Here is a 26,261-nt window from a genome sequence, read left to right as displayed (position 1 = left end):
TGGGTTGATACATAATCTTAATCAGATTTCTCACCTTCTGAATACTTCTTACAGGCTTCAGATTGGTATGCAAAACATTTTCCCAGTAAATACTCTCCAGCTTTGCCAGGCAGCATCACTGAAGCCCAGTCAGGACTCCGCCTCTCGATGCGATATCACTGCAGCTATTAGGCGCCAACAGGAGTGTTTACATCAGTCCCTGATAATTCTTCCACTCCTCGTTGAGGTATCTGGAGAGGAACAGACCACCACTAAAGCAACAAGAACAGCACACAATGTTTGCATGCCTTCGGATCTTATTATTCACAAGACAAGCTCAGTGAGGAGTGGGATGAATACAAAATCTGCATTATCATTATTTTTCCATGGTAAATATTATTACAGAAGGTAAGTAACTTTCTCTTTTGAGTAATGCTGGTTAACAAAGAAAACCATGCAGTAAAGTTCGGGGAGAGTGCCCATCATTGTGTGCCTCAGACGGGAGGTAGCAGTGCTTTGCAAACGATTGCCAGGATGACCAAATAGCTATCAGGCAGATGTCACCAATGAGACTCCTCTTAAATGAGCTGAGGAAGCAGCAATGGTCCGATGGAATGACCACGAATGCCCTCCAGTGGGTCTTTCTTAGCCAGCAAACAGCAGATTTTGATTTAGAGGATGGATCAACATGAAATGGTCACCACCCTGCCAATTATAGCTCCAGCAAATCCCACAAAGAGCTAATCACCCACTCTGCCCTGTCCAGCGTGGTTAATGAGGGGCGGGGACCTACCCTACAGCTGGGTCTAGCCAATGCAATTGTTCCTTCTTACTGGTAAGGATGCAAAGAAAGAAAAACGTTTGGAAGACTGATAGACTCAGCCTTTTGAGTAAGAAGAGTGGGTAGGTACAAAGAACTGATTTATCTACATAGGAAACTTTAAAGATCGGGTGATCTGAAAGGACCTAAAGTTCTCTTATTCTGAGTGTAGAAGTGATTGCTACCAATAAAAATGTATTCAGAGTACAAAGCTTAAATGGGGAATTGTGTGTCTGCTCTAAAGGAGATGCCAACAAAAAATGTAAAACAAGGTTCAAATCCCACAAAGGGACAATAAAATGGTGGAAGGGAAGACTTTGGAAGAGAAGACATTAATTATTAATGCATTTACACCTTTTTTTTAAAGCACACTTTCACTTCAGCTGGAGTCTCTTGGCACTCATAAAATGGCCCTAGTTATTAATGGATGAGTTAAGTCTTCCGACATAGGAAATGACTGTATTTTTAGAGGAGAGCAAAATTGCAGTTTTTCTCTAAAATTAAGTTTTGTACATTTTATTTTACTTTACACAAAGATCAATGTAAAGCATAACGAGTGTAACAACACACATCAATCTAATTGTCCCTTGAAAGTGTTCCTATAGCAAAAATAGTGTTCTAAAATAAAAAAAATCTGCTTTTGGTAGTGACAATTTCTTCTCGTTCCCAAATTGTTGCCTTTCTTTCAAGTGGTTATGATTCAGTGAATTAAAGGATATTGCAAAATGAGATTCCTTAAAATTATATCCAACGTGTCTGGATGTAGATCATTCTGCATACTAATTTCAATTTACAGCCAGCCAACATGTGTTTCACAGGAACACTTTCCGGCTTCCTGAGGGCTGAACCAAATTATATCATTATTGGCACCCCAATGTTGAAGAAAAAAACCAAATCTTGGTTAATTGAGGCATAGATATGTAGGCTCCCATTAAACATTTTTATGATCAAAATCATTGAGTTGTAGAGGTCCAAAAGAGCAAGTTTCAAGAATTAGATTTGTCTCATGTCAATGTTCTCTGAATTTTCAAAGAGGAGTCCATACAATCCATCAGAATGAACAGCAATGAGTTGTGCTTGATCCACCAGAATCTTCTGCAGTAATCTTCACAGAAGTGGAATTGGCAGGTGATGAAACCGGTTGAACCAGAAAGCAACCCAGGGAACCATTCAGAGCATAGTGGGCACACAAATGAGGACACTTCCTGTTCGGGGTCGTGGCAAAGAGACCTAGCAATGACACTACCATCAGGAGAAGATCTCCTAGGTCACCTCAGGGTCCTCCACTGAGAAGCAACTTAAAGTAACTGACAGCCTCAACCTTCAGACTGGGAGAGCCTGTTAGGTAAATCTTCACTGGAAAGATTCCCTGTGGCTGCCCCCACTTCCACAACTTCCCAATATAGGGTCCTTGATCCTACATCACCATGTCTGTTTACATAATGGACTGTGATGTTGTGTTCAATTGAATTTGGACACTGCAAGCCCAAGATGTGATATAAAAAGGCCTTCAGGTCAAAACAGATTTACCATAGCTCAAGTACACATATGTGTAGGCACTGCAACAACATGGAAGGTCCCAAGCTACCATTTTGCCTAGATCAGACCAAAGCCCAGTGAAGTATTCTGGCATGCTAAAGATTGTATCAAAAGGCAGTTGGCATTAGCTGTCCGAGAAGGTAAGCTACCTGAGGCAAAATGTTGCAACGCAATGAAAGTTTCTTGGACTCTCTCTGTCCGGAGGAGGCCTTTGGACAGGCTTTAGGGTTCTGTTTTGAGGATGATGTTTGAACCATCAGACTCTCCAGGTGATGGGTGGGAGGACAATCTGCCTGTGGACTGCTGGGCCTATAAAAAGGCTTCTTCAATGCAGTCATTACAGAATCTATGAGAACTTTGTTAAATAGAAGCAAGGGCTCTGCAGAAACAGTGAAAGGTTGCAGGATTTCCAACAGAGCTTTAGGCTTTTGCCTCGTTCCAAGCTCTTGATAAAAAACAAGACCTGCTCCAAGTCAGGGCGAGAAGGATAGGAAATATCACCTTGTAGAGATTTATCACGATCACGGGATCATCCACTGCGAAGGCATAAAAGGCTGAACCAAAAATCTCCTCAAAGCTAATGAAGTTATAGGCCATGCGGAGGGTTTAACAGTGTTACATCACTGACATTAGCCCTGACCTCTTTCTTTCCACACAGATGATACTTTCACATATCGACTCCGTGACTGGGGCTGGAGCTTTCTCTGCAAGCAGCATCACCACCTTCTTTGTGATGGGGTCAAGGGGAGGTACAAATGAACCGGGGACAAAGATTCTGACATAGCAACAGTAAAGTTTAAGTTCAGGGAACATTGCTTAATGCCTCTTGTGGGTCACAGCCCTCAGATCTGCTTATCTGTATTTATGGTTTATGACATGGCAGTTTTTAACATGCATTTGCTTTAAACAAAGTAATTTATCCAATACTAGGATTCAAGGCAGTAAATTCATGCAGTGATGTAAACAACTCTGCTAATAGCCACAAAGCCTCTTCAATGTGATTTTACAAGAGCATCGTCATTGTAACAGGCAATCTGTGAGGCAGAAACAGTGTTTCCCATGCATTTTCACTATATGTGGCTAATATTATTGAATTTGACATTTGCACTGTAGTAAGAAATATGTGTTTATTAGCACAGTTGCTCTTAATAACATATAATACTGCTATTGGGACACATTTATTTTCAATAGCATGGCATAAATGTTATATACAGTTGTTTATGGTTAGGCCAGACTTTAGGTCAGACTTTCCAATAAAAGGCAATTTCATAATAAGGCAAAGTTCGACAATTTTCTGAAAAACCTTCCAAACAATAGAGTACATCCAATTTGGGTTGTTTTTGGCAAGTTTCCAGCAGATCTGTTTTAAGTGGGGGGCCCAACATAAATGGAGGCGGGGTCCCAAAATTGACATTTTCCATTTTAATTTCTAAAGGATTCGATGCTCTTTGACAGAGAAAAAACAGAACTAACATAAATTTGGTATGAAGGTAGAACTTCACTCAAAGAAGTGTCTTGCTTGGTATGATGTACAGTCACTCAATAGTGTCAGATAAATTAGAATTAAGAGGATTCGAGGGTTCAGCAATTACATTTTTGAAATTTCTGGCCAGTTAATCCATGGAATTTTGCAAACCTGGTTTCACCGAGCACTGTAAATCCAAAAGTGCAAAGAATATTCAAATTTAATTGGAAAAGGAATCTTTTTCTCTGGTCACGTCTCCCGTTGTCCATCTTTTTCCCACAAACCCAGAGCCAGGTTAGTGAACCAAAGTCCTCTGATAGGCTTATCTCAACACTGGAACAAATGTTCCTGCCAGCATTACAGGACACCAGATCTTGGTCCGTAAGTCCTGAATAATCAAATTAAAGGCCATAAGACATTGCTAATGGCATGTTTAATGACGCTACGGATAACATCTCAAATGACATTTCATTGATGAGAGCATCCATAGGTACCAATATTCTGCCTTTAGCTATGCGCAGGCGGGTTAGTCACAGGGACAGAACCTGTGCCCAGCACTCTATGAGAGACCAATTAACTCTGTGTAAGACCTATGGCTCTACTCAGCGAAGTTGGGTGCAGGACCTGGGCCATTTAGCTATTCCCTACTGCCATCCCTCAGTAGGCAGCCAACCCATGGTGCTCAGGGCTTTCAAGAATGGTTGCAGGGCCCAATCTATGACTAGGCTCTGAGTCGAACCCTAACACACCAGTCAGGTGCAGCAAAGGTTGCCCAAAAGGCCAGGCCTCTGGCCAATCACTGAACCCAAACCTCCGCAGTTGACCAGTCCCCACTACATATGGCCTTTGGCCATGCACAGGGGGGTTGGCCTGAGGGCCTGGCCCATGGGGAAGCCATGCACTCAATCCTGCATAGGTGGCCAATCTATGCTGTATAAAAACGTCATCAGTGTGCAGAGGTGGTTTGCAACAGGACCTGGCATTCAGCCAGGATCCTCAGTGAAAAGTTTGTTAGCTGATAAACCTCTGCTGATCATGGCCTTCAGCCCTGCACAGTGGTCTTTATCAGCAGAGGCTAGCCAAAAGCCAGGCCCTCCCCTCCACCCAACCATTTCCTAGTAGCCAACCTCCACTGCATAAGTTCTTTGGCCATGCATAGTGTAGATTGGCCAAAGGGCTTGGCTGTAAGGACCCCCGCCCATTGCTCCGCAGTCAATCCCTACTGCATCTGACCGTAATCTACTTTATTTTTTTATTAGTACACGATCGAATATCAAGACTTAGTGATGTGCCTGGACAGGTAAGAAAAGTCGTAGTTTGTGTGGAAATAATTCCATTTATTTCTTCTGTAATTGTAGTAATATACCACAATTACAGAAGAAATAAAGCAATATGCTTGACTCTTTTTTAGCTTCAGAGGTTTTAAAGACAAAGACAAATCATAAATCCCCCAAAAACACAAAAACATGTTGCAGCCAACACGTGTTTCGCCCCTTCACAGTAGCCTTATCAGCCTGGGGCTTCCTCATGGAGTAGAGCGCACAAGAAGCATTTTCTCCCTCTGAAAGACTGTCAGAAATTAAATGGGTTACAGCCAAACATAGGAAGCTTTCCTAAGAGATCCGGAGCCTCTAAACGAGGAATAAATACTTGTGCGCTGTGCACCTTGAGGAAGCCCCAGGTTGATAAGGCCACTGTGAAGGGGCAAAACACATGTTGGCTGCCACATGATCTTGTGTTTTTTGGGGATTTATGATTTGTCTTTGTCTTGAAAGACCCTGAAGCTAAAAAAGAGTCAAACAACATACTACAATTACAGAAGAAATAAATGGAATTATTTTCACACAAACTATGACTTTTCTTATCTGTCCTGGCACATCTCTAAGTCTTGCAAAAGAAATGGGGAAGGGGTCTCCCATTGCCAAGGACAAGTAACCTACCTTAAATATGCTCTATTTTATGCAGGCATGTCAAAGATCTGGATCCGTTATCCCTGTTTCTTTTCTTCATGGTCTAATATCAACAGCAAAATCATCAATGAGGTCATCGGTGATGTTCTCAATGATGTCATTTGAGATGTTATTAGTGATGCCACTCAACATGTCATGAGCAATGTCATATGTAGGGTCATAAGCAATGTATGGAGGGGCGAGTGTTATGATTAGTTTACATAACATCTTGTACATTTCTGTGGTTATTTGGTTTTGTTTAGTTAACATAACTATAGACCGTACTTTTTCAGTAAATTTCTGAGTTTTTTTAAACATCTATTAAGGTCTTATAACCAAAGCCAACCATAACTTAATTTTAACCATTGTCAATTTTATCTTATGAACTATAATTTTATTCGTTTTAAAATATTCACTCTTGGGGAAAAACTATAAACACACAATAAATATTACACAGGCTTTGTTTTTGTTTTTTTAATTAATTTCTTGTATTTTTTTTCATACACCACATTTAAATGTTATTTGAATCAAACCTATTTACCATGTGCAACCTGGCTTTGCCACTGGCTTGCCTATCAGTCAGGCTTTGTGCCCAACCCACATTAGGTGGCCACCCCAACGTGTCCATCCTAAGATGGCACTTGCCTTTGATTGTGTGCAGTTTGCCGAAGGGCCTGTCCTTCAGCCATGCCTGCACCCAACAAGCAGCAGATTTCCAAGCTCCACAGCGCAAAGCATTTACCCGTGAGCAGCAGGAGTTGGTGGCATGCTATGGCCACCACCAGGTCCTGCATCTAATACACAGAGTAACCAACCCCTGGCAAAGGCCATGTTCGGTGGGGGTTAGCTAAGCACACCTGCAGTACTCCAAATTCTTAAAAAAAAAATTCTGAATTTGTGGATCTTAAGACCTCAGGAATGGCTGCAGGATCCACAGAGGGGCTAGGATTCAGGAATTCCCAAAGGATTCTCATATTTTCTTTTAAAGATCATTTTATTCCCAGGTGTCCCTTTAGGCTCCCCAAATCTGCTTGAGTGCCATGGTAGGCTCACCCTGCCCCCTATGAATCACACATCATAAAACATAAATTTTAGTTCTAATTAAATGTATTCACTAAATTCAAGAACATTCCATGTTCCTTCAATGCATTTCGGGCAAAAGATGTGATTCGTCTCTTATATAAACTAGAAATTGTTATCCTTGATGCACAGATGAATTAATTATTCGGACTCAAACAGAGGGTTCCCAATTAACAAAAACAGATTGATCAACTTGGAAGTCTTTGTTTCGCTTGAGACGTAGTTTAACAATCGGGAATGATCCCTTGTAGGTGTTTTTCCTTTACTTGTTTGTAGTGGGTCTGCACTCTAGCTGCTGTGCTGCTGTTCCTTTAGTTTTTCTCTAATTGTGTCTCGAGCAGAGGGCACATCACTGCAGCACATTGCTACATGAACACACTTTGAATCACTCGAGAAGAAAAGAATTTGGAGTGCAACTTAGAAACCTCATTATTATTGAAGGCCCCAGGCAATTGCCCGTTTTGTATGTGCCTTAAAACGTCTCTGCTTTTAAAGTTGACGGTGTTTCGATTCCAATAAAAATGACAGGATCATCATCAGGACTCAGGAGGATACTACATGTCTGAGAGAGAGGTTAGGAAAGGTAATCCAGGTGTAAAAGGAGGGGGTCTCTGGTGACAATCCTCTGGAACAGGGTGAGCTGGAATGTCCTGAGCTTGAGAACTCATTGTCCCGAAAGGACTCTATGCTGCCAGTCAGCGCTACCAGCAAATCTATAGCTTTAGGCTGATTGGAGCCCAGTGAAGGATTCCGGCCCTCAACCTTGAGACCCAGACCACATGCGTGCTTCCCACTGCAGGCTGATTGGAGCCCCCTATGGGTATCCAGCATATTTCCAGCTCAGGCCATTCCCACCCACCCTGTCCTGAGGCTTGTCACCAGGGACCCCCTCCTTTAGTAACAGCATACCTTTCGTCTTTAAAACAAATGGACTCTATTAGATTGTTGAGAACTTGCTGTAACGGGTCATGCTGTTCATATGTTTGTTGATCACGATTTATCACTGGAGTGTATCACCTCTAAAGAGAGCACAGAGCACGTTTATTTCGCACCAAAATTCACAGCTGCGCTATGTGCCATGCAATAGTTTTTCATAAACTCCTTTAAATATATTTTATTCATTATTTGGTTCTTTGCATCTAAAGTATTCTTACCGGGGACAATATTTTGTTATAGTTATTACTCCAGGTGATCCTCTGGGGCAGAGGATTAACTGTACTAATTTCTCAAAAACATAATCATTTCATGCCCATATTGGAACACTTCTTAAATGCTAATTTCTGGAAAAATACTTTATGAATTTACCCCAAACTAAATAAAGTTCTATCTACATGCCAAGTTTGGTGTAATTCTATTCAGTCGTTTTTCTGTATTGAGGTGCAAAGAATCCTTAGGGAAATGTCACTTTGGGGCCTTTCTTTTTTTTTTCTCCCACTTGACAGATAGGCACAAAACTTGCATTGTTGAACCCAATGTAATCCAACCTATATTTTTGGAAAGCTCTGTGTAGATGGTGTAATATTTATTGTATATATATAGTTTTTTATTTTAAGAGTGAATATTTTGAAATTATTAAACTTGTGGTTCATAAGAGAAAATTGACAATACACACTTAATCACTTACTACAATTTTGATATTGGTTTGTCATAATGTTGGAAAGAGGTGCAATAGGAGGCGGACCACCCACTGGTATTGTTCTTGGCATGACCCAGGGGAAATGTGGCCGAGGTCAGGTAGGATAAAGCTCTTAGTCTATTGATACGGAGTTAGGGAATGGACAGGTGACATACAATTATAGACTGATGAAGAGGAAGACTTGGAATGTGCATTTTGGTTTACTTGAATAAATTGGATTTAAAAGTACTTTGAAAATTACTTTTTCATTGGAAAGTTCTGGCACTGGCCGGTGGTCAGCGCCAAGATGGATTCAAGCTTGACTGCGATGGCAGCGCCTCAGTGTGCTTCAGATAACACTGAGAGGCACGTGGGTCAGGTGTGACCCATGTCATTACAAAGACGGCTCTAGCATGCGGTGAAAGTAGACATTGACAATGTGTTTGCTGTGATTGGGGTAGATGAATGGATGCAATATTAATGTTGGAGGGAGGTGATGGCTGGAGTTTCCTTTCTAATTTGGATCCCAGTTTAATGGAATAGCCCAGTTGGTAATTCTCTGATATAGCCCAGCCTTAAGACTCAGACAGAGGTGTGGGAAAGATAGTTGTAAATGCTGTGGAATACAATTTGGACTATCGTCAATCGAATGATCTGACATAGAGTAAAAATTTTACCCACCCTCTTGAAGAGTTAGTGCTTCTTCCAAAAGATTAGAGTCAGTACCCGAAGGAGGCTCAACAGGCTCAGCAGTCAATACAAACTGTGGTAGATCCGTTTGGACTCTATCTACCATAATCCCTTGCGAGCCTCGAGCCCGAGGCTCTAAGTCCACAATTGTTTCTGTTATGTCTTGTATCCCTTCTGTCATGGCAATAGTATTATCAACTACTGCCTCAGACAGATCCACCGCCGGTGTAGTAGAAGTTAAGGATACAGTGTCCGTATTTTTTGATATTTTTTTTCCAAAAAACTGTGGAGCGGAAGAGTGCCTAGTTTGGGATTACGTTGAGGCCAAGGAACATTTTTAGTCAATTCGGCACCCAAAGCATTACCCGCTCCATCGATAGTCTCCATTTCTAATGAAGACGGAGATTAATTTACAGTATCTTTAACCTGGGACCTCCTTCCCTCCGCTGGCTGCTTTACCTTAACACTCCGGGTTTGGATCTTCATGTGAGCCTTCTGAGTTCTCTGCGGCATCTTCTTGCTTTTTCGAGACCCACCGCTCTCACGCACCACTGAGCCCTGGAAACCTACAGAGAATCCAGAAAAACGCCACAGCGGGAGACGCTTACGGGGTCGAAGTATATCAAGCAGCACCCGTAAGTGAGTTCAAAGTAACGCCGCTACAGAAGCAGAGTCCAAACAGGCAAAAACCCCTCTCAGAGGGAAATCCACAGCCAGATCCTAGATTCCGGGTCGAACCTGCTCCGTTGAATCTAGCGCAGTAACTTTCTCTCTCTCAGCGCATCAAAGCATATTAAGCGTATTAAAGCTTCCTCTCCATCGATTACCGTTGATTCAAGTCAAGATGGTAAATAACTAATTTGGATAGCTATGTTGAACGATAATTCAATCCGCATTCAGTATGCCTTCTCGCAGAAACGCGGAGCTGGAGTATAGAGCTGTTCACACAGCCCACGCCACGGCCGCCATCTTGCCTCGAGCCCCCTTCGTCGCCTTCTTTTTACTCTATGTCAGATCATTCGTTTGACGATAGTCCAAATTGTAGCAAGGATTGGGCGGATTATACTGCAGAGAGTAGTCTCTTAGGAGAGGATGAAGATGTTGGGGACATAAGAACCATTTTAGCTTCACCTAATGGTAGTGTTGCTACAGTTAAGAGTCACAAAAAGAGGGGGTCTCATAATCGCATCTCTACTAAATTTATTATAAAAGGCGCCAAGAATACTGTGTCTGATTATGTAAATAGGCCTGATATATCTGTAGAAAATAATTTAGAGGTACTAACTGGGACTGTAACTGCGGAGACACTTCCCAATACTGAAGGCGAAAATAATTAGGTTGAAACCCCCACTGAAATTACGCTTATCACTATTTACAACACCATGATGGCGCACCGGGTGGAAATTAAAGCAGAAAATCTTCGTACTCAAGCCACCTGTACAAAATTGAAAAATACTGTCCGTCGAGCAATTAAACTCTCTGCTGAAACTGCCGATAGAGTAACTGAAGCTGAAGCCCGTATTCTGGCTTTGGAGGAAGAGTCTAGATCTCAAAAGCAAGAACTTGAGCATGTTAAAGCTCATAGGGATGACCTCTCTTATAAGTTAACGGGCCTAGAAAATCAGGCTCGTAGAAACAACTTACGATTTCTTGGTATACCTGAAAAGAAAGAAGGGACTGATGCTAGACAATTTGTTATTGGACTTTTAAACGAGGCTTTTCCTGAGGTAAAATTATGGGACTGGTCTAAAGAAGTCCAAAGAGCGCATCGTTTTCCCTTTTCTATTAGGAAAATTCGTCAGGGTGAGGTAGATTATCCTCGGGCAATCCTTGTTAGCTTTAACAATTTCCTTGCAAGGGAAGAAGTCTTAACCCTAGCCAGACCTGAGAAAAAAGTAACTGCTAAAGGATGTACATTTTTTGTGCGGCCGGACTTTTGTCAGGCAACGGTGGCCCAGCGGTGGCATCTTAGACAACTAATACCTGATTTTCAGAAAAAAGGAGCCACCGTTTACCTCCAAAACCCTGCTAAATTAAAAATTTTGTGGAAAGGGCAAACAAAATTCTTTCTATCAAAAATTAAGGCTAAGGAGTTTCTACTTACATTATAAAAATTTGGAGCGCTATTAGTCACAATATTACTATCTTTTTGTATTAGATTTAATCTTGAAGCTATTAGGGGTATATTGGATTTTTTCTTTTTTTTTGTTCTCTCATTCTTTGTTTGTTCTTATTCTGTTCCTATTGCGGTATGCGGAGCTGGGAGGACGCGGCACTCCATATCTTGCAGGAACTGAGAGTTCCTGAGCCTCATGTGTTGGGGAGGGGGGTGGGTTGTTGGTCCTGGACCTGGGGGTGGGGGCGGGGGTGGTTGGGGTGTAACGCAGCAATAATAGTTGATTTGGGCACTATAAAACAGAATAGGTGGATTTCTATAAGTTATAAGAATTACAAGAGCATCATGATATTAAAACATTATTGTTTATTGTGTTTTTCAAAACTTTAATATGGGGAGAAAAATTAAAATCTGCTCGCTAAATATCAATGGCTTGAATGACTTTAAAAAGGTAGGGATTCTGCGACATTTGATTCAGTTTTTGCAATTTGATATCTTATGTCTTCAAGAGAGCGCGATTTGATTGACTTCTCACTCCTGAGGCGAAAAGCCGGGAGCATACATCGCAATTGCCGCTTTTTAAAACATTTTAAATAGTTGATTGTTATTTTATTTCTGTGTGTAGAATTATTCGCCTACCTGGCAAAAGCATTCTTGACTCGCTCTGGGAGCCTGCTGAGTGCAAGCAGCGCCTCCCAAACGCCGACATACGCCCCCTGATCGCCGCCATTGACGGCGTGCAGCGAGGCCACGCCCCCTCTCTGGCCACGCCCCCCCCGCCTCTCCCTCCTATAAAATGTACTACTGGAGGAAGCGCAGCGGACGAGCGCAGCGGGAGCGCCGTTTGCGCGCCAAAGGCGCGCTTAAGGCAAGCTCGTCTGCGCTCGTCCGCAACGAGGACGCGACTAGCGCAGACATCTCTGCACAAATATGCTCGCAGCCTCCCCGCTATACGCGGGAAACCCTGTTTAACCTGCGAGAATTCGCTCACGAAGGTAAGCTCATCTTTGATGACACCGCCTTTCCACTGCTTGACTTCACTCATAAGGGTCTGCTCCTGGGAGGCCTTCTGAATGTCAGATCACTGCCAAAGCATGCTAACGAAATTCATCTCCTCATAGAATCTCACCACCTGGATGTCCTCTTTCTTACCGAAACGTGGACTCACGCAAACTGCGACATTGAATTAGCATGGGCTTGCCCTCAAGACTTCAAAATTTTGCACCTTCCCAGACCTAAAGGCCGTGGTGGCGGTGTAGGCATGATATATAGAGCCTCCTGGCACATTAATATTATAGACATGGACTCAGTTGCGGGGACTGAGCTCTTCGGCCTTTCCATAAACTGCCACTCCGGAGGCATTTTCACGGCAATCATTTGCTACCGACCTCCAGGGTCTTTCACCTTCCAACAACAGCAAGTGCTACTGACTACCTTCACGAATATGGCAACCTCCCATAATAAATTAATCGTTCTAGGGGACTTTAACCTATGGCCAAATGGGAGCCTAGACACTGGTCTAGAAAACCTCCTGCTCTCCTGCGAAAGCGTGGGACTCTACCAACTGGTTAAGCATCCTACCCACTCAGCAGGCCACCGACTTGACCTCATCTTTTCCAGCCAGGGTTTAACACATCTTAACGATATTCTGCCTATGAGCTGGACAGATCATGCTCTTATCAAATTCTACATTACCACCACAAAAACCAGAAATCTGAATAATAGCGCGCCATCCGAATTTAACTATAGGGACTGGAAAGCTCTGGAAAAACTGAGCTCTACCACCACCGTCTTCAACGTAGAAGATGAATGAATGAATGAAATATTATTTATAATGCGCAACTATGCCCAGTGGGCGTCAAGGCGCCTAAAACAAAATATAGAGCTGATAGCAGACAGAAACAGAACCTACTGGTATGCCTTAATAAAGAGCCAAGTTTTCAAGGACTTCCTAAAGAGGTCAAGGGAAGGAAGTCGTTTGATTTCAAGGGGGAGTGAATTCCACATTAGAGGTGCCAATATGGAAAAAGCTTTGGACCCCCATCTAACCTTCTTGGCTCTGGGGATTACCAGTTGGTGTTGCTCGCTGGAACGTAAATATCTACTCGGAACATATCTGGTAAGTAATGAACCAAGAGCATCAGCCGATCCTGCAGTTAGAGCCTTAAATGTAAGGCAAAGAAGTTTGAAAGTGATCCTTGACGGAATGGGGAGCCAATGGAGGTTCTTCCTCGCTAAGGTCATTGATGACAACCAGGGCAAAGCGAGGGCAAACCGCGCTGCAGCGTTCTGTATGACCTGTAGACGCTGGAGCAAGCCCTTGTTGGCCCCGGCGTACACAGAGTTACAGTAATCGAGCCTTGAGCCAACAAGGGCAATCACCACCTGTTTCCGCGCCTGAGGGGACAAATAATTCACAATCCTTTTTAGGGTCTTGATGACACCCCAACAGGTCGCCACCGTTCTATTCACCTGTAGCTCCATGGAGAGCTGGGTGTCAAAGATGACACCTAGGTTTCTAGCAGATTTGGTAGGTATAGGGCAGCTGCCTAAAGAGGGGGGCCACCAGTCATCTGACCATATGTCCTGGTCCTTGCCAAAGACCAGGACCTCTGTCTTGTCCCCATTCAACTTTAGGGAGTTGGAGACCATCCAATCTGCAACAAGTTGCATGCAGGCCCTAAAGTTAGAGGCAGTTTTACTGACAGAGTGGGTCAGGGATACCATAATCTGCGTGTCGTCCGCATACGACACTACCTCCATCCCCTGAGATCTTACAAGTCTTGCAAGGGGGGCCACATAGATGTTAAACAGGGTCGGGCTCAGTGCCGACCCCTGTGGCACCCCACATTGCAACGACTTGACAGGGGAGAGGTATTCACCTAGCATGACACGTTGCTCTCGATGTTGTAAGAAGGAGCTCATGAGACTGAGCGCTGGTCCGACTACCCCTGCCTCCCTTAACCTGGATGTTAAAGTCAGGGGAGACAGGGTGTCGAAAGCTGCTGAAAGATCAAGCAGCACCAGTACGGAGGTAAGACCCAAATCTACTTTTCTGCGGATGTTATCCATGACTTTTGTCAATGCAGACTCCGTGCTATGTAGCTTTCTAAAGCCGTGTTGGGACCCATCCAAGAAGCCAGAGGCGTCGAGGAAGTTCGAAAGATGGAAGTTCAAGTGGGTCTCCAACATCTTAGCAGGGGCTGGCAGCAGAGAGATGGGTCTAAAATTTTTCAGCACTCCAGGGTCCAAGGTGGTCTTTTTCAAAAGCGGCTTTACGATGGCTCTCTTCCAAAGTGATGGAAAAATGCCCTGTTCCAAGGCTCCATTCATTACCTCAAGCATCGGAGGAAGAATGATTTCTCTGCAGTTTTTAAGCACCTTGAGGGGCAGTGGGTCAAGGGGAGATGAAGATTTAGTTTTATCCAACAGGCTGTTGAGATCTTCTAGCGTAAGAGCCGGGAAGTGTTCAAGGGACTGAGGGGAATCTACATTCCAGGCCTCCAATCGTGTGATTTGCACGGAATCCTCCAAACTGAGTGAGTTCCTCTGCGTCTTTAGGGCTGTGTAAATATCGTCTATCTTTGTATAAAAAAAGTTCGATATATCGTCACATAGCTCCTGGGAAGCAACTACTGGATCAGGAACCTGAAGGGAGCAAAGGGAGTCTACAATTTTAAAAAGCTCTCTGGAGGATGTTAACGAACAGGTTAAGTTAGAAAAATAGTCCTGTTTTTCCTTAATGATTCGCTTTCTATACTCCCGTAGTAGACTCTTATAGCCTTCTCTATCTTTTAAATCCCAAGATTTACGCCAGCCACGTTCCTTCTGTCTACATTTTTGTCTGAGCAACCGCAGATCGGCAGAGAACCAAGGGGCGGATGGCTTCAGTCTAGCTGCAGATTTAAAGGAAGGGGGGGCTAGCTCATCAGCAGCTTTGATAATGGCATCAGTTAAATCTTGAGCCGAGTCATCAACCTTCTGTTTAGTTGAAATACTGATGTTGCGGATAAAAGGTGCAAGTGTCTCCTTAGTAAAATTTTTGAAGCTCCTTTTAGATTGTTTTTTACCGGTGTCAGCCGTGACATCAGGACAGGAAATGTCTAGGGACAGCGGGACTGCTAAATGGTCAGACCATGTAATTGGTACCGGCAAACCGACTTCTAGTCTGGAATCGTTGGTGAAGATCCCGTCAAGAGTGTGCCCCGCCTGGTGGGTCGGATGAAGAACGAGTTGGACAAAATCACATGCCTCCAAGGAATTAATCAGAGAGGAGGTGTCTTTTGATATAGAATCCTCTAAATGGAAATTGATGTCGCCCAAAATGGTAAAGTAAGGCCTACCAAAATAGGGTTCTAAAATTCTAAAAAGTTCTGGGCAGAAGTTGACTCTAGACCCAGGGGGTCTATAGAGTAATATGCCAGAAAAAGAGCTCACCGGAGTGTGCGTAATACAAAAATAAAGCGCTTCAAAAGGATCTGTAGAAACTGATACAGGTTTTATTATGCAGGAGAGAGTAGATTTAAAAAGAATGGCTATTCCACCTCCTCTACAACGTTCTCTGTCTAATCTTAGAAAGGTGTATCCTTCAGGTATAGCCAAAAGCAAATCATGACCAGCGGACTCAGAAGCCCAAGTTTCAGTGACAAAGACCCAGTCTGGATTCCTCAAACTGACGAAATCATGAAATTCGATCCCATGTTTAATCAGGGAACGAGCATTGACCAAAAAACCCTGTTTGGGTTGACAGATGTGGCTGGTAGACTGAAGAGGGGTAGCACGAGTACCGGATTGAGTAGGACGAGTGAAAAAGCTATTGCAAGAGGGACATAAACGGGCCCGGCTCAGGACTTCAGGTCTAAGCCGGTGATGGCAACAAAGTGCACGAGGTCTCAAAGAAAGAAGAGTACCATACAGAATCTCTAATGGAGGGGAAGGATGAACGTCGGAGGGCCCAGGGTCCAGCCCGTCCTGCAGCGCGTCCTCAACGCGGACGGGCGCAGACGGGCTGAACTCTGGCGTAACTCCGGCGTCAGTCTGGCGTCCCCGCAGCGCGTATCCGCAGCGCGTCTGCATGATTCTCTTAAGTATCCGCCTAGCGTCCTCCTGGCGACTAGAGCGCGATACCAGCCAATCAGCGTTAGTGTTGAGCCATCCCCATCCAAGATGGCGCTGAAAACGGACCTGCGCCGGGAAGCGGACCCGCCAAACAGCGGTGGGTGTCCCAATTTAAATGCAAGTAAGGGCCAGGTGCAATAGGCGCTAGTTAAAAGCAGGGTATAATAAATGAGGAATTTAAAATAAATGACACAAACGAGGCAATATTAAAAACGAGCAGCCGCTCGGTTCCTGCAGTGCATTAAGAACATGCACAGATCAGCTGCCAGCTATAGAGAGAGAGCAGGAGATTTACCTCTCTTAAGTATCCGCCTAGCGTCCTCCTGGCGACTAGAGCGCGATACCAGCCAATCAGCGTTAGTGTTGAGCCATCCCCATCCAAGATGGCGCTGAAAACGGACCTGCGCCGGGAAGCGGACCCGCCAAACAGCGGTGGGTGTCCCAATTTAAATGCAAGTAAGGGCCAGGTGCAATAGGCGCTAGTTAAAAGCAGGGTATAATAAATGAGGAATTTAAAATAAATGACACAAACGAGGCAATATTAAAAACGAGCAGCAGCTCGGTTCCTGCAGTGCATTAAGAACATGCACAGATCAGCTGCCAGCTATAGAGGTAGCTTCTCCCCAATCAATCCGGTTGAAGACAACTACAGAGCCTTTTGCACGAGGATAGTATCCATTACGGACTCTATTGCTCCACTAAAAAGATGCAAACCTAAAAGCAGAGCACCAGCCCCATGGTATAACGACTCCCTGAAAACCCTCAAATCAGCTTGCAAACAGGCCGAGAGGAAGTGGAGACAAGGCTACTGCGAATCAAACAAAATTAGCTGGAAAAACAAGCTCCTTGAATACAAATCAGCCATCGCAGAGAGCAAATCCACCTATTACTGCTCCACTATAGTCAACGCAGCAAATCGCTCCAAAAGCATCTTCCAGATCCTTGATAACCTCATCCACCCTGACTGTGCCAAGAAAACCATCCCCCCTTCTCAGACCCAATGCGATAATCTCGCACAGTTCTTCACGAACAAAATTGAGATAATTATTCAGAATCTTGCAATTCCCCCTCCTCAAGATAATCTAAACTCCCCCGGAGCCGCTATCACCAATCCTGAGCCGCCGAGTCCAGGACACCTTCCAAGGGACTGTCTACAGGCTTTCCCCTCTATCCCCGAAGCAGAATTCGAGAGACTGGCACACGGAATCACTTCTGGGTCCCCCTTGACCCATTGCCCCCTAAAATCTGGAAAGCGTGCGGAACTGAATTATTCCACACCCTCCGCAGGATCTGTAACCAATCTCTGGGATGTGGATTTGTCCCCACCCCCTGGAAGCAAGAACTCATCACCCCGCTGCTAAAAAAAACCCTCCTTGAACCCCGAGTGTCTATCTAATTTTCGACCTATATCGCTCCTACCCTTTCCGGCGAAAGTGGTGGAACGCTGGGTTAGCTCCTGTCTTTCGACACACCTTGAGCAGAATCACGTCTTGGACGACTTCCAATTTGGTTTTCGCCCAGCCCATGGCACCGAAACGGCGGTGCTTACAGCCATGGAAGAACTTCGGATGCGTGCAGACAGGCGCCACGCAGTAGCCTTGATCTTATTGGACCTGTCTGCCGCATTCGATACGGTTAACCATATGACTCTGATGAAGAGGCTCAGAGAGGCAGGGGTCGACGGCACCGCCCTGTTATGGTTCCACTCATACTTGAGAGATAGGAAACAGGCTGTGTCCCTCCCCCCTTTTCATTCTGCTTTTTCCCCAGTACCTCACAGTGTACCCCAGGGCTCGTCCATTAGCCCGATCCTTTTTAACGTTTATCTAAAACCACTGATCACGTTAATCAAATCCCACAAATTGAAAACGGTAAACTACGCGGACGACACCCAGCTCATCCTCTCCTGGGAGGGGGAGGACTCAATCTCCCTGGAATCGTTCCATGATTGCTTAAGAGACACAGCCGGCTGGCTGCACATGAATTCCCTGCAATTAAATTCCTCCAAGACCGAGGTCCTGTTCTGCTCTGGGAGCCGGATTCCTTGTCTATTTCCTACTGAATTCTGGCCCCCGGAAAACCCAGAAAAACCACAGCCGGTCACTAGTGTCCGCAATCTGGGTGTTATGCTAAACAACAACCTCAGCATGGAAACGCAGGTAACTAAAACAGTCTCTACTTGCTCGGCCCTACTGCGTTCTTTACGTAAAATCATGCCACTACTCCCTGCCCAGGCCCGAGCACTAATAGTCAGGTGTACTATCCTTAGTCGCCTTGACATTGTAATGCTCTTTTGCTCGAGTCCCCAGCCGTTCTATTGGACAGACTCCAAAGAGTCCAGTCGGCTGCAGCCAAACTGGCCCTTGGTTGGACCAGAAGATCCTCGGCCACAGCAGCCTTCGCCGAGCTACATTGGCTCCCTCTGAAGCAGCGAATTTCTTTCAAAGCACTCTGCCTTGTCTTCAAGGCATTACACAGAACGGGCCCCATCAGAACTCTCCGATCCACCTCAGCCTGCCTGGTGTTGGTACCCAGATTCAACAAGGTAAGGACCGGGGGAAGATCCTTCAAAGTGGCCGCCGCCAAACTCTGGAACAGCTTGCCGGTTGATATTCGCCAAATTCCAAAACTCCTGCATTTCAGAAAGCGAATCAAAACCTGGCTCTTCCCCAATCCCGTTCACTGCTAATCTCCCTAATCAGCCTCCCATCCCTTTCCTTCTTAAGGAGTGAGTTTCAGCGCCAGGATACCTGTCAGGTGACAGTTGCGCTTTACAAGTGTTTTAAATAAAATAATAATAAATAAATAAAGAGACACATATCCCATGGTCTAAGAGGAGTCTGTTGAATAATTTGGGTCTTGAGCTCTTAATTTGTTCTAAACAAATGGGAGTCACAAGAGGAGTTGCTGTTCTTATAAAACAAAGGACTGGGAAATGTATTAGAACGTTAGGTGACAAATGGGGGAGATAGGGAATTGCGGAAATCGTTATTGAAGGGATTAAATTTACTGTTTGTTCTATATATGGTCCTAATCTAGACGATAAGGACGCATTTAATCTTATTAATTCTGAATTAGCCGATTGGAACTATCCTTTAATTCTATGTGGAGATTTCAACATTAATATTGATGCTAATTGTAACATTAGGGATACTTGGAATTATAAGGGCCATAAGATCCAAACTTTCAGAGCCCTTAGGGAACTAATTCTAGGGAATGGGCTGATGTTTGGAATAAGCTTAGATCTACGGAGCCAGGCTTCACGTATTTTTCAGCTCCACACCAAAAATGTGTTCGTTTAGATTATTTTTTTATTTCTGCAAAGTTTACTGAAGATATAAGTATAGACATTTTACCACAAATTATCTCCGATCACAACCCTATTGTACTAGAAGTATCACTCCCTCCTATGGAGTACCTTAATAAAAGACAATGGTCATTTCAAAGAAATTTATTGTTAGACCAGGACTACTTAGTCCATATGGACATGATTATAAAAGATTTTTTTCCGAATAATAATAATACTGCTTCGATTCAGATAGTTTGGGACACTTTTAAATCGACTATTAGAGGTGAGACCCTGACCTATTCGCAATACCGTCTTAAAAAAAACCAAGTTGCATTTAAGGTCGCCTTGGACAAAATAACCCAGGCTGAAGTAAAATTAGCCTCTTGTATCAGATCTGGTTCTGGTGTACGGGATGCACAAAAAGTTTTGTTTTCTGAGCGATCAGCTGTCTATTCCTTTTTGGCAGAACAGGTAGCTACGAAGTATATATTATTTAAGAAAGAATGCTATGAATTAAGTGAGCAGACGGGCAGAATATTAGCGCAAAGATTGAAGCAGAAGGCAGCTATCACTGATATAATTAAAATCACGGATCAGGATGGTGTCAGTCAAGAGTCAAGGTCTGGCATACTGAAGGCATTCCGGGATTTTTATCAATCTTTGTATAATAAATCGAACGATGGTACTAGTGTAAGGAGTGATGTGTCCAATTACCTTTTAAATCTAGACTGTTCCTCCTCTCTTACTGAAGATCAAAGAGCCGTGTAATCTGCCCCAATCACTTGGGAAGAGATAGAAGGGGTTATTCTTGGTTTAGCTTCTGGTAAAGCAATGGGTCCCTTGGAATTTTATCGTACGTTCCGTAATGTTCTGAAATTAGAGCTGTTGAAAATTTTTCAAGAAGCGCTGCATGTTCGGTCTCCTCCCTCATGGTTACTAGCAACCATAGTTGTATTAAAAAAAAAAGGCAAGGATTCTATGGATCTTGGGTCATATAGACCATTCTCTTTATTAACTTCCGACAGCAAGATCTTTTCCAAAATTTTAGCAAATAGGCTAAAAGACTTTGTGCCTAATTTAGTAGCTAAATGTCAACACGGCTTTATAAAAAAAAGAGACACAACGGATCATATTAGAAGAATTATTACTCTTCTTGACTGGGCGCAGGCCTCGGGATCCCCAGTCGGTGTGGTCCTACTGGACGTCGAGAAGGCGTTCGATAGGGTTGACTGGGGATTCCTTTGGCGTATTTTGGTTTGGAAGGGTTTTCCTGTGGAATTTATTTAGGTGTTAAATTGTCTGCTAACGTAGAAGATATTTTAGGTCTTAATCTTGACCCACTACTTGCTTCCACTAGTAGGTCCCTTGAGAGGTTAAAACATTTACATATTTCTCTTTATGGTCGTACTAATGCCGTCAAGATGCTTTTTTTTCCTAAATTTCTTTATTTCTTTCAGACTATACCTTTACTTTTTTCCTCTAGTTTTTTTATTAAACTAGATAGAATAATCTCAAGATTTTTATGGGGATATAAAAGAGTTAGGAGGTCTCTCAAGTGGTGTACCTTACCTTCGCCTAGAGGAGGTTGGGGAATGCCGAATTTTCGTTTATATTATTTGGCGGTATCGCTTAGGCTTATGAGTGTCTTAATCTTTCAAGGGATAGTCATAGATGATTTTTTATATCCATCAATTTATACAATGATTCTTGGTACTCAAGCACGAAGATGTTTAGTATGTTTTACTGAACCAAGTTATTACAAAAAAACAAGATTTAAAGGTCTGTTAGCGGCCTACCAGATATGGAAGCAATGCAAGCGAAGATTTAGTTTGAATAGTAATTTCAGTTACTATACACCATTATTTGATAATCCGATGTTGCCAATAATATTTACAGATCATATTTTGCAGCGTTGGCAAAGCTCCAATATATTTCAATTAGGGGATCTTTATCCAGATGAACAATTTGCTACATTTATGTATCTACAACAACAATATAATTTGGCTAAAGCGGATTTTTTTAAATATCTTCAAGTACGCAGCTTTCTAAACTCAAAAAACGTATTGAACACTAATAAAATCAAGAAAATTGATGTATTAGAATGTTGCTGGAAACAAAATAGAATTGGGGTGATCTATCAGACTATGATAAACCGATTAGAAGACAATCTTGAATTGTTTAATATAAAATGGCAAAGAGATTTGGGTATAGAGAATATTAATTTATCTGATGCATTAGTACTGTCCGATCAAATCTTATTTAATGGATCTCTAAAAAGCCAATTTCATGAGCATATTCGATCTATATTATACCCCTGCCAAATTATTAAAGTGGAAAGGTAATAGAGGTGATAAATGCAGCCGCTGTGGATTTCCAGGTGCAAATTCTATTCATATGTTTTTTCTGTCCTAATTTAATCCAATTTATTTTTGAAGTTCAAAAGTTCTTAAATAATATCATGAACTTATCAGTAGTACTCTCAGCCGAACTTGTAATACTTGGCATTCAATCAAATCCAGATAGGCTGCATACACATGCTGTAGAAGGTTTTTTATTCATATCTAGGTCTATTTTTAGATATTGCATAACTTCTCATTGGCTTGATGCTGGTCCTCCATCATTCTCTCAATGGCAATCTAAACTGTTAAATATTTATCAATTAGAGAAAGCTGTGTACTGTTTCTGGGAAGAAAAGGAAAGCTTTTGGTTTAAAAATCTTGGCCCCTATTCACAATTGGATTCAATGTTAAAAGTATGATCTGTTAAATCATGTTGAGTATTGAAAGTGATGCGTAGTTCTGTTTATTATGTTTCTATTTAATCACTTGTTGTATATGTAGTGATCGCCCAACGACTTATTTGCTGCTGTAAAAATCAATAATTAAAAAAAAGTAAATGCTGTGGCCTAAAAGGGTAAGGTGGGAGGTTAAAGAGAGCTGGTACAGGCAGATACCCAAGGGGAACAGGGTGTGTGCTGGAAGCACCATAAGTAGATAGATGTGGAACTAACAGAGGCCAGGGCACAAACACAACAAACAAAGAAGGACAGGAAGAACAATCACACAATAACAAAAATGGAAATACAAGTAGGGGAATGGTGTTGGCAGACAAGGCAAAGGGTGGGTTAGAAAGATCATAAAAGTGATGTAGACAAGCAGGGTTAGTGGTAGGAAAAGGGAAGACTTGACGACTAATGGCAGTAGAGCGACTGATGACAACAGATTCTCAGATCTGCACCTAGAGCAATGACTACGTTTTTACCTGAATCATATACAGGTAATCAGTCAAAGAGAGGCTCTGATTCCGGTACCAACACACATGGCTGATGGTATTGGGGCGCTGTTTTTGACCCTGGCAAAGAAGATAGTGAGGAGGAAGCTCTGAAGAAAAGGTGAGAAAGCAGGACAGTGATCATTAAAAGTGAGGAGTAAAGCAAGCAGAGAAACGCGACATGCAAGTATTGGATGAAGTGGACATGTATGAAGCAAGCAGCATGGTTGAGTAATGCCAACGCTATATACCACGGTAAACCAAGAAACGACCATGATTTTCAGGTGGCAAAACGTTCAAGTACCAAATCAGGGGGGGGCAGCATGGGAACATGGATTTGAGATAAGAAACAGGAGGGCGAGATACAGAAAGTTAAACCAAGACAACAGTAATGCTATAAATCTGGTTTGTAGGGGATAATGCACTTGAAAGGGAAGAATGGTAAAATAAAGGGAAATAAGACGTTAAAAGGAATGCGCTTTACATCAAAACGGAGAATCACAGCTCGTGAATTGACAGCCACAGACGAAATAGAAAGGTACGCTGAACATGAAGGTAAATTCAAGATGTATTAGTGATTGCATCCATTTATTGTCTTCAACAAACACGTACATAAGACACACAAGGTGACAGTAACATCGAAAGCCTAGTAAGTGTTCAAGGCAAGAGAGTAGAGATGATGATTTCCTTTTACAATTTGCAGAGACAAAATTCATATCGGACAGGAAGCGTAGAACGTTGAGAAATGGAAACAGACCGTCACCTAGCAACATGCCCAGTATCTCACTGGAGCCATACCTACCAATCAAACGGAACCATGGCTTTCTAGGCCCCAAATTTTCACGCTCCTCGATGCACAGCTCACCAGTGTCCCGACAAACTGTAGTGTCTGCACACTGTTCATAATTAGGGGTCTGTTCAAACTGGATATACTGGCCCTTCCAATGCTTCACTATGCATGGACGTGCTTTCGACGTGATCTCACATGCTCCCACCTATGCAAGCCACTCCTTTCTAACAGACAGATACACACACAGCATGTCATCAGCACTCAACAGTGCACTAGTCTATGCACTTTCAGAATAAGTGACGGGGAATGGTTCCGCCAACCCAATACTCAACCTTAGGAACATATTGGCAGAACAGCACCCACTAACTGTTGGTCAGCCGCTGCTTGTTGTGAAATTAACTTGCGACCCTCCAAAAGTACCAAATGGAGACACTGTGTCCATCGTCTCAGAATCACCTTCTCCATGGGTCTGTGAGCTCTCAACAAGAACCAGTATAATACGGAAATGGAGACATTGGTTTCTTGTGATTTTAGCTCACTCTCAAATATACTAACTACAAACACTTGCATCCAAGACGGATAGTGACAGAGTAGAAGATGAAGTGAGATGAATGTAAAAGAAGTTGCATGAGGGAGAGTTTAACGAAGAAGAGACAGACCTCAACACCAGAGAGACAGTGGCAGGGGAGAGGCCCCCAAATCGGAAGAGACTGTGACAGTGGTGAGACAGTCGATGGTAGGGCGTGGTTGGCTACCTCTACAGCCACGCAGTGGTCCATCATGGATACACTGGTGTTGCGGTACCAGCAGACATGCATGGTAGTGTTGGCACGGTGATGGCTCTGCCTCTCCAGGGAGCTTCGGGAAGAGTGCACGTCATCCTCCAACTCCTGCTCAATAGACACCTCATCCGATGATCCTGAGGGCAGCCAGAATTTAGTACATAGTGAATACATTACAGGGTGTTGCAGCCATTACACACATGGGTGACTGTTGATTGTAAGTTCAAGGCATGCGGGAAAGGGAAGACAAGCAACACCTCATGCTGTTCTGGTCTCCTGTGTATGACCGCCAATTCTAAAAATGTATGTTTGGTCAGGCAGGGACAAAACTGTGCAAAGATGAGGATTTCTTCTAAAAAGGGCTGGGTGCCATCCAATAACAGCATACAATATTCAAAAAAGGAAAACAGTGTACTTAACTTCAGTTTTTAAAGGTGTCTTGGTTGAACGTACAGTTCAATGGTGTAAGATGCATGTATTTACTTATCATTCTTAGTAGTAAGGAATTTTATTGGTTTAAAAACGATTGTCAAGGAGTGTCCACGGGGCCACCACAACCTCAGATTTTTAGGGCATTCACATAAGATAAATGTATATCCAACTAGAATAAATCAACATTAAGTTCATACTTATTTTGAAAATCTGGCACAGCTCCAGTCTTGGAGACCAGATACTGGACAATGCTGGTTTACAGCATCTACCTTTTTGTTTTGTTTTTTATTTTTAGTGAATACAGACAAATAGGTTAAATGACTGGACAGGTATGAAAACATACGCTTGGGGTTGCAGATCCAGGTTTAACATTTTCGTACTTATACTATTTGACATAAATATTTTGCCATTTCCCGTTACAATTGTACGATGAACACATATACTAGTGATCGCTTCACATAGTATAGCTATATAGAGTGTCATCAGTTATATTCAATCTCATCTGCATAGGCAGTTACTTACAAAAATTAGGTTACCAAAATAACGTACCTACTAACCAAGTTTTTGTGTGATCCAGTATGGTTACCAGTTTCACATCTTTGCAATCGTATATAATCAAGCCTGTGAAGCCTCCCCTTCTGGCTCACCAGTCTCTTTCCCTACCAGGTATGTACAGTTGGTTTCCCATATACTCTTGGGTCTGATCTGCAGGGAGGACAATTCGTTATATGCCTCAGATTGGGTATTACGGCAGATCATATCTCTATGCCACTCCTCCAATATGGGTGTTGGGCCTCAGGCCCAACTCATCGCCACTCGCCTTTTAGCTAATAAGAGTCCTATAGCTATCAATTTGCGATGTGCTTTCTCAAACTTTTTGGTGTACCCCAAAAGAGCCATGAAAGGATTCACTTCTAATGTAGTGCCGGTTATGTGTTCTAGTTCCTGAATATTCGTCCTCCAGAAGGTGAACACCCCTGAACAGTACCAGGCGACATGTATAAAGTTAGCTGTCTGTTTTGAGCATTTGAATCGCTAAGCCTGTATCTGTGCAACCTCTTGGGGTATAACATGTCATGTTAATGTATTTAAACTGAACTGGCCTGTGTTTGCCATTTTGTGATGTATCCTTAATCATGGGACGGCAGTATCTCCAACTTCCGTCATCTATGACTATTCCCAACTCTCACTGTCAGTCCTGTCTCGCCTTAGTCATGGATAGCCTGCAAGCTTCTTGTGCAAGGGAGTAGAATCTAGTAATCAGTTTGAGAGATACATGTTCTTTTATCAAGGAGGACAAAGCCGGCATGATCGGGAGTTCTAGCAT

At 43.1% G+C, this 26,261-nt stretch overlaps 1 protein-coding gene across 4 annotated transcripts in view; it reads right to left on the bottom strand.

Moving 5' to 3' along the window:
- Positions 1-26,261, bottom strand: part of FARP2 (FERM, ARH/RhoGEF and pleckstrin domain protein 2) — a 1,344,877-nt gene that overhangs the window by 138,032 nt on the left and 1,180,584 nt on the right. For 2 of the 4 annotated variants that reach the window (XM_085634160.1, XM_085634161.1), the window contains exon 24: positions 24,476-24,639. The exons of 1 other annotated variant lie outside the window; for it this stretch is intronic. In XM_085634160.1, the coding sequence (XP_085490286.1) occupies positions 24,476-24,639 (164 nt within the window). Of the gene's footprint in view, positions 1-22,921; positions 23,041-24,475; positions 24,640-26,261 lie in introns of all 4 variants that reach the window. One more of the 4 variants, XM_085634162.1, reaches the window with a different exon arrangement.

The sequence above is a fragment of the Triturus cristatus genome, chromosome 11, assembly GCF_964204655.1.
Source record: "Triturus cristatus chromosome 11, aTriCri1.1, whole genome shotgun sequence".
NCBI classification, from domain to species: Eukaryota; Metazoa; Chordata; class Amphibia; order Caudata; family Salamandridae; genus Triturus; species Triturus cristatus.
Note: the sequence above shows the minus strand (reverse complement) of the source record. Positions and strands in the feature narration are given on the sequence as shown.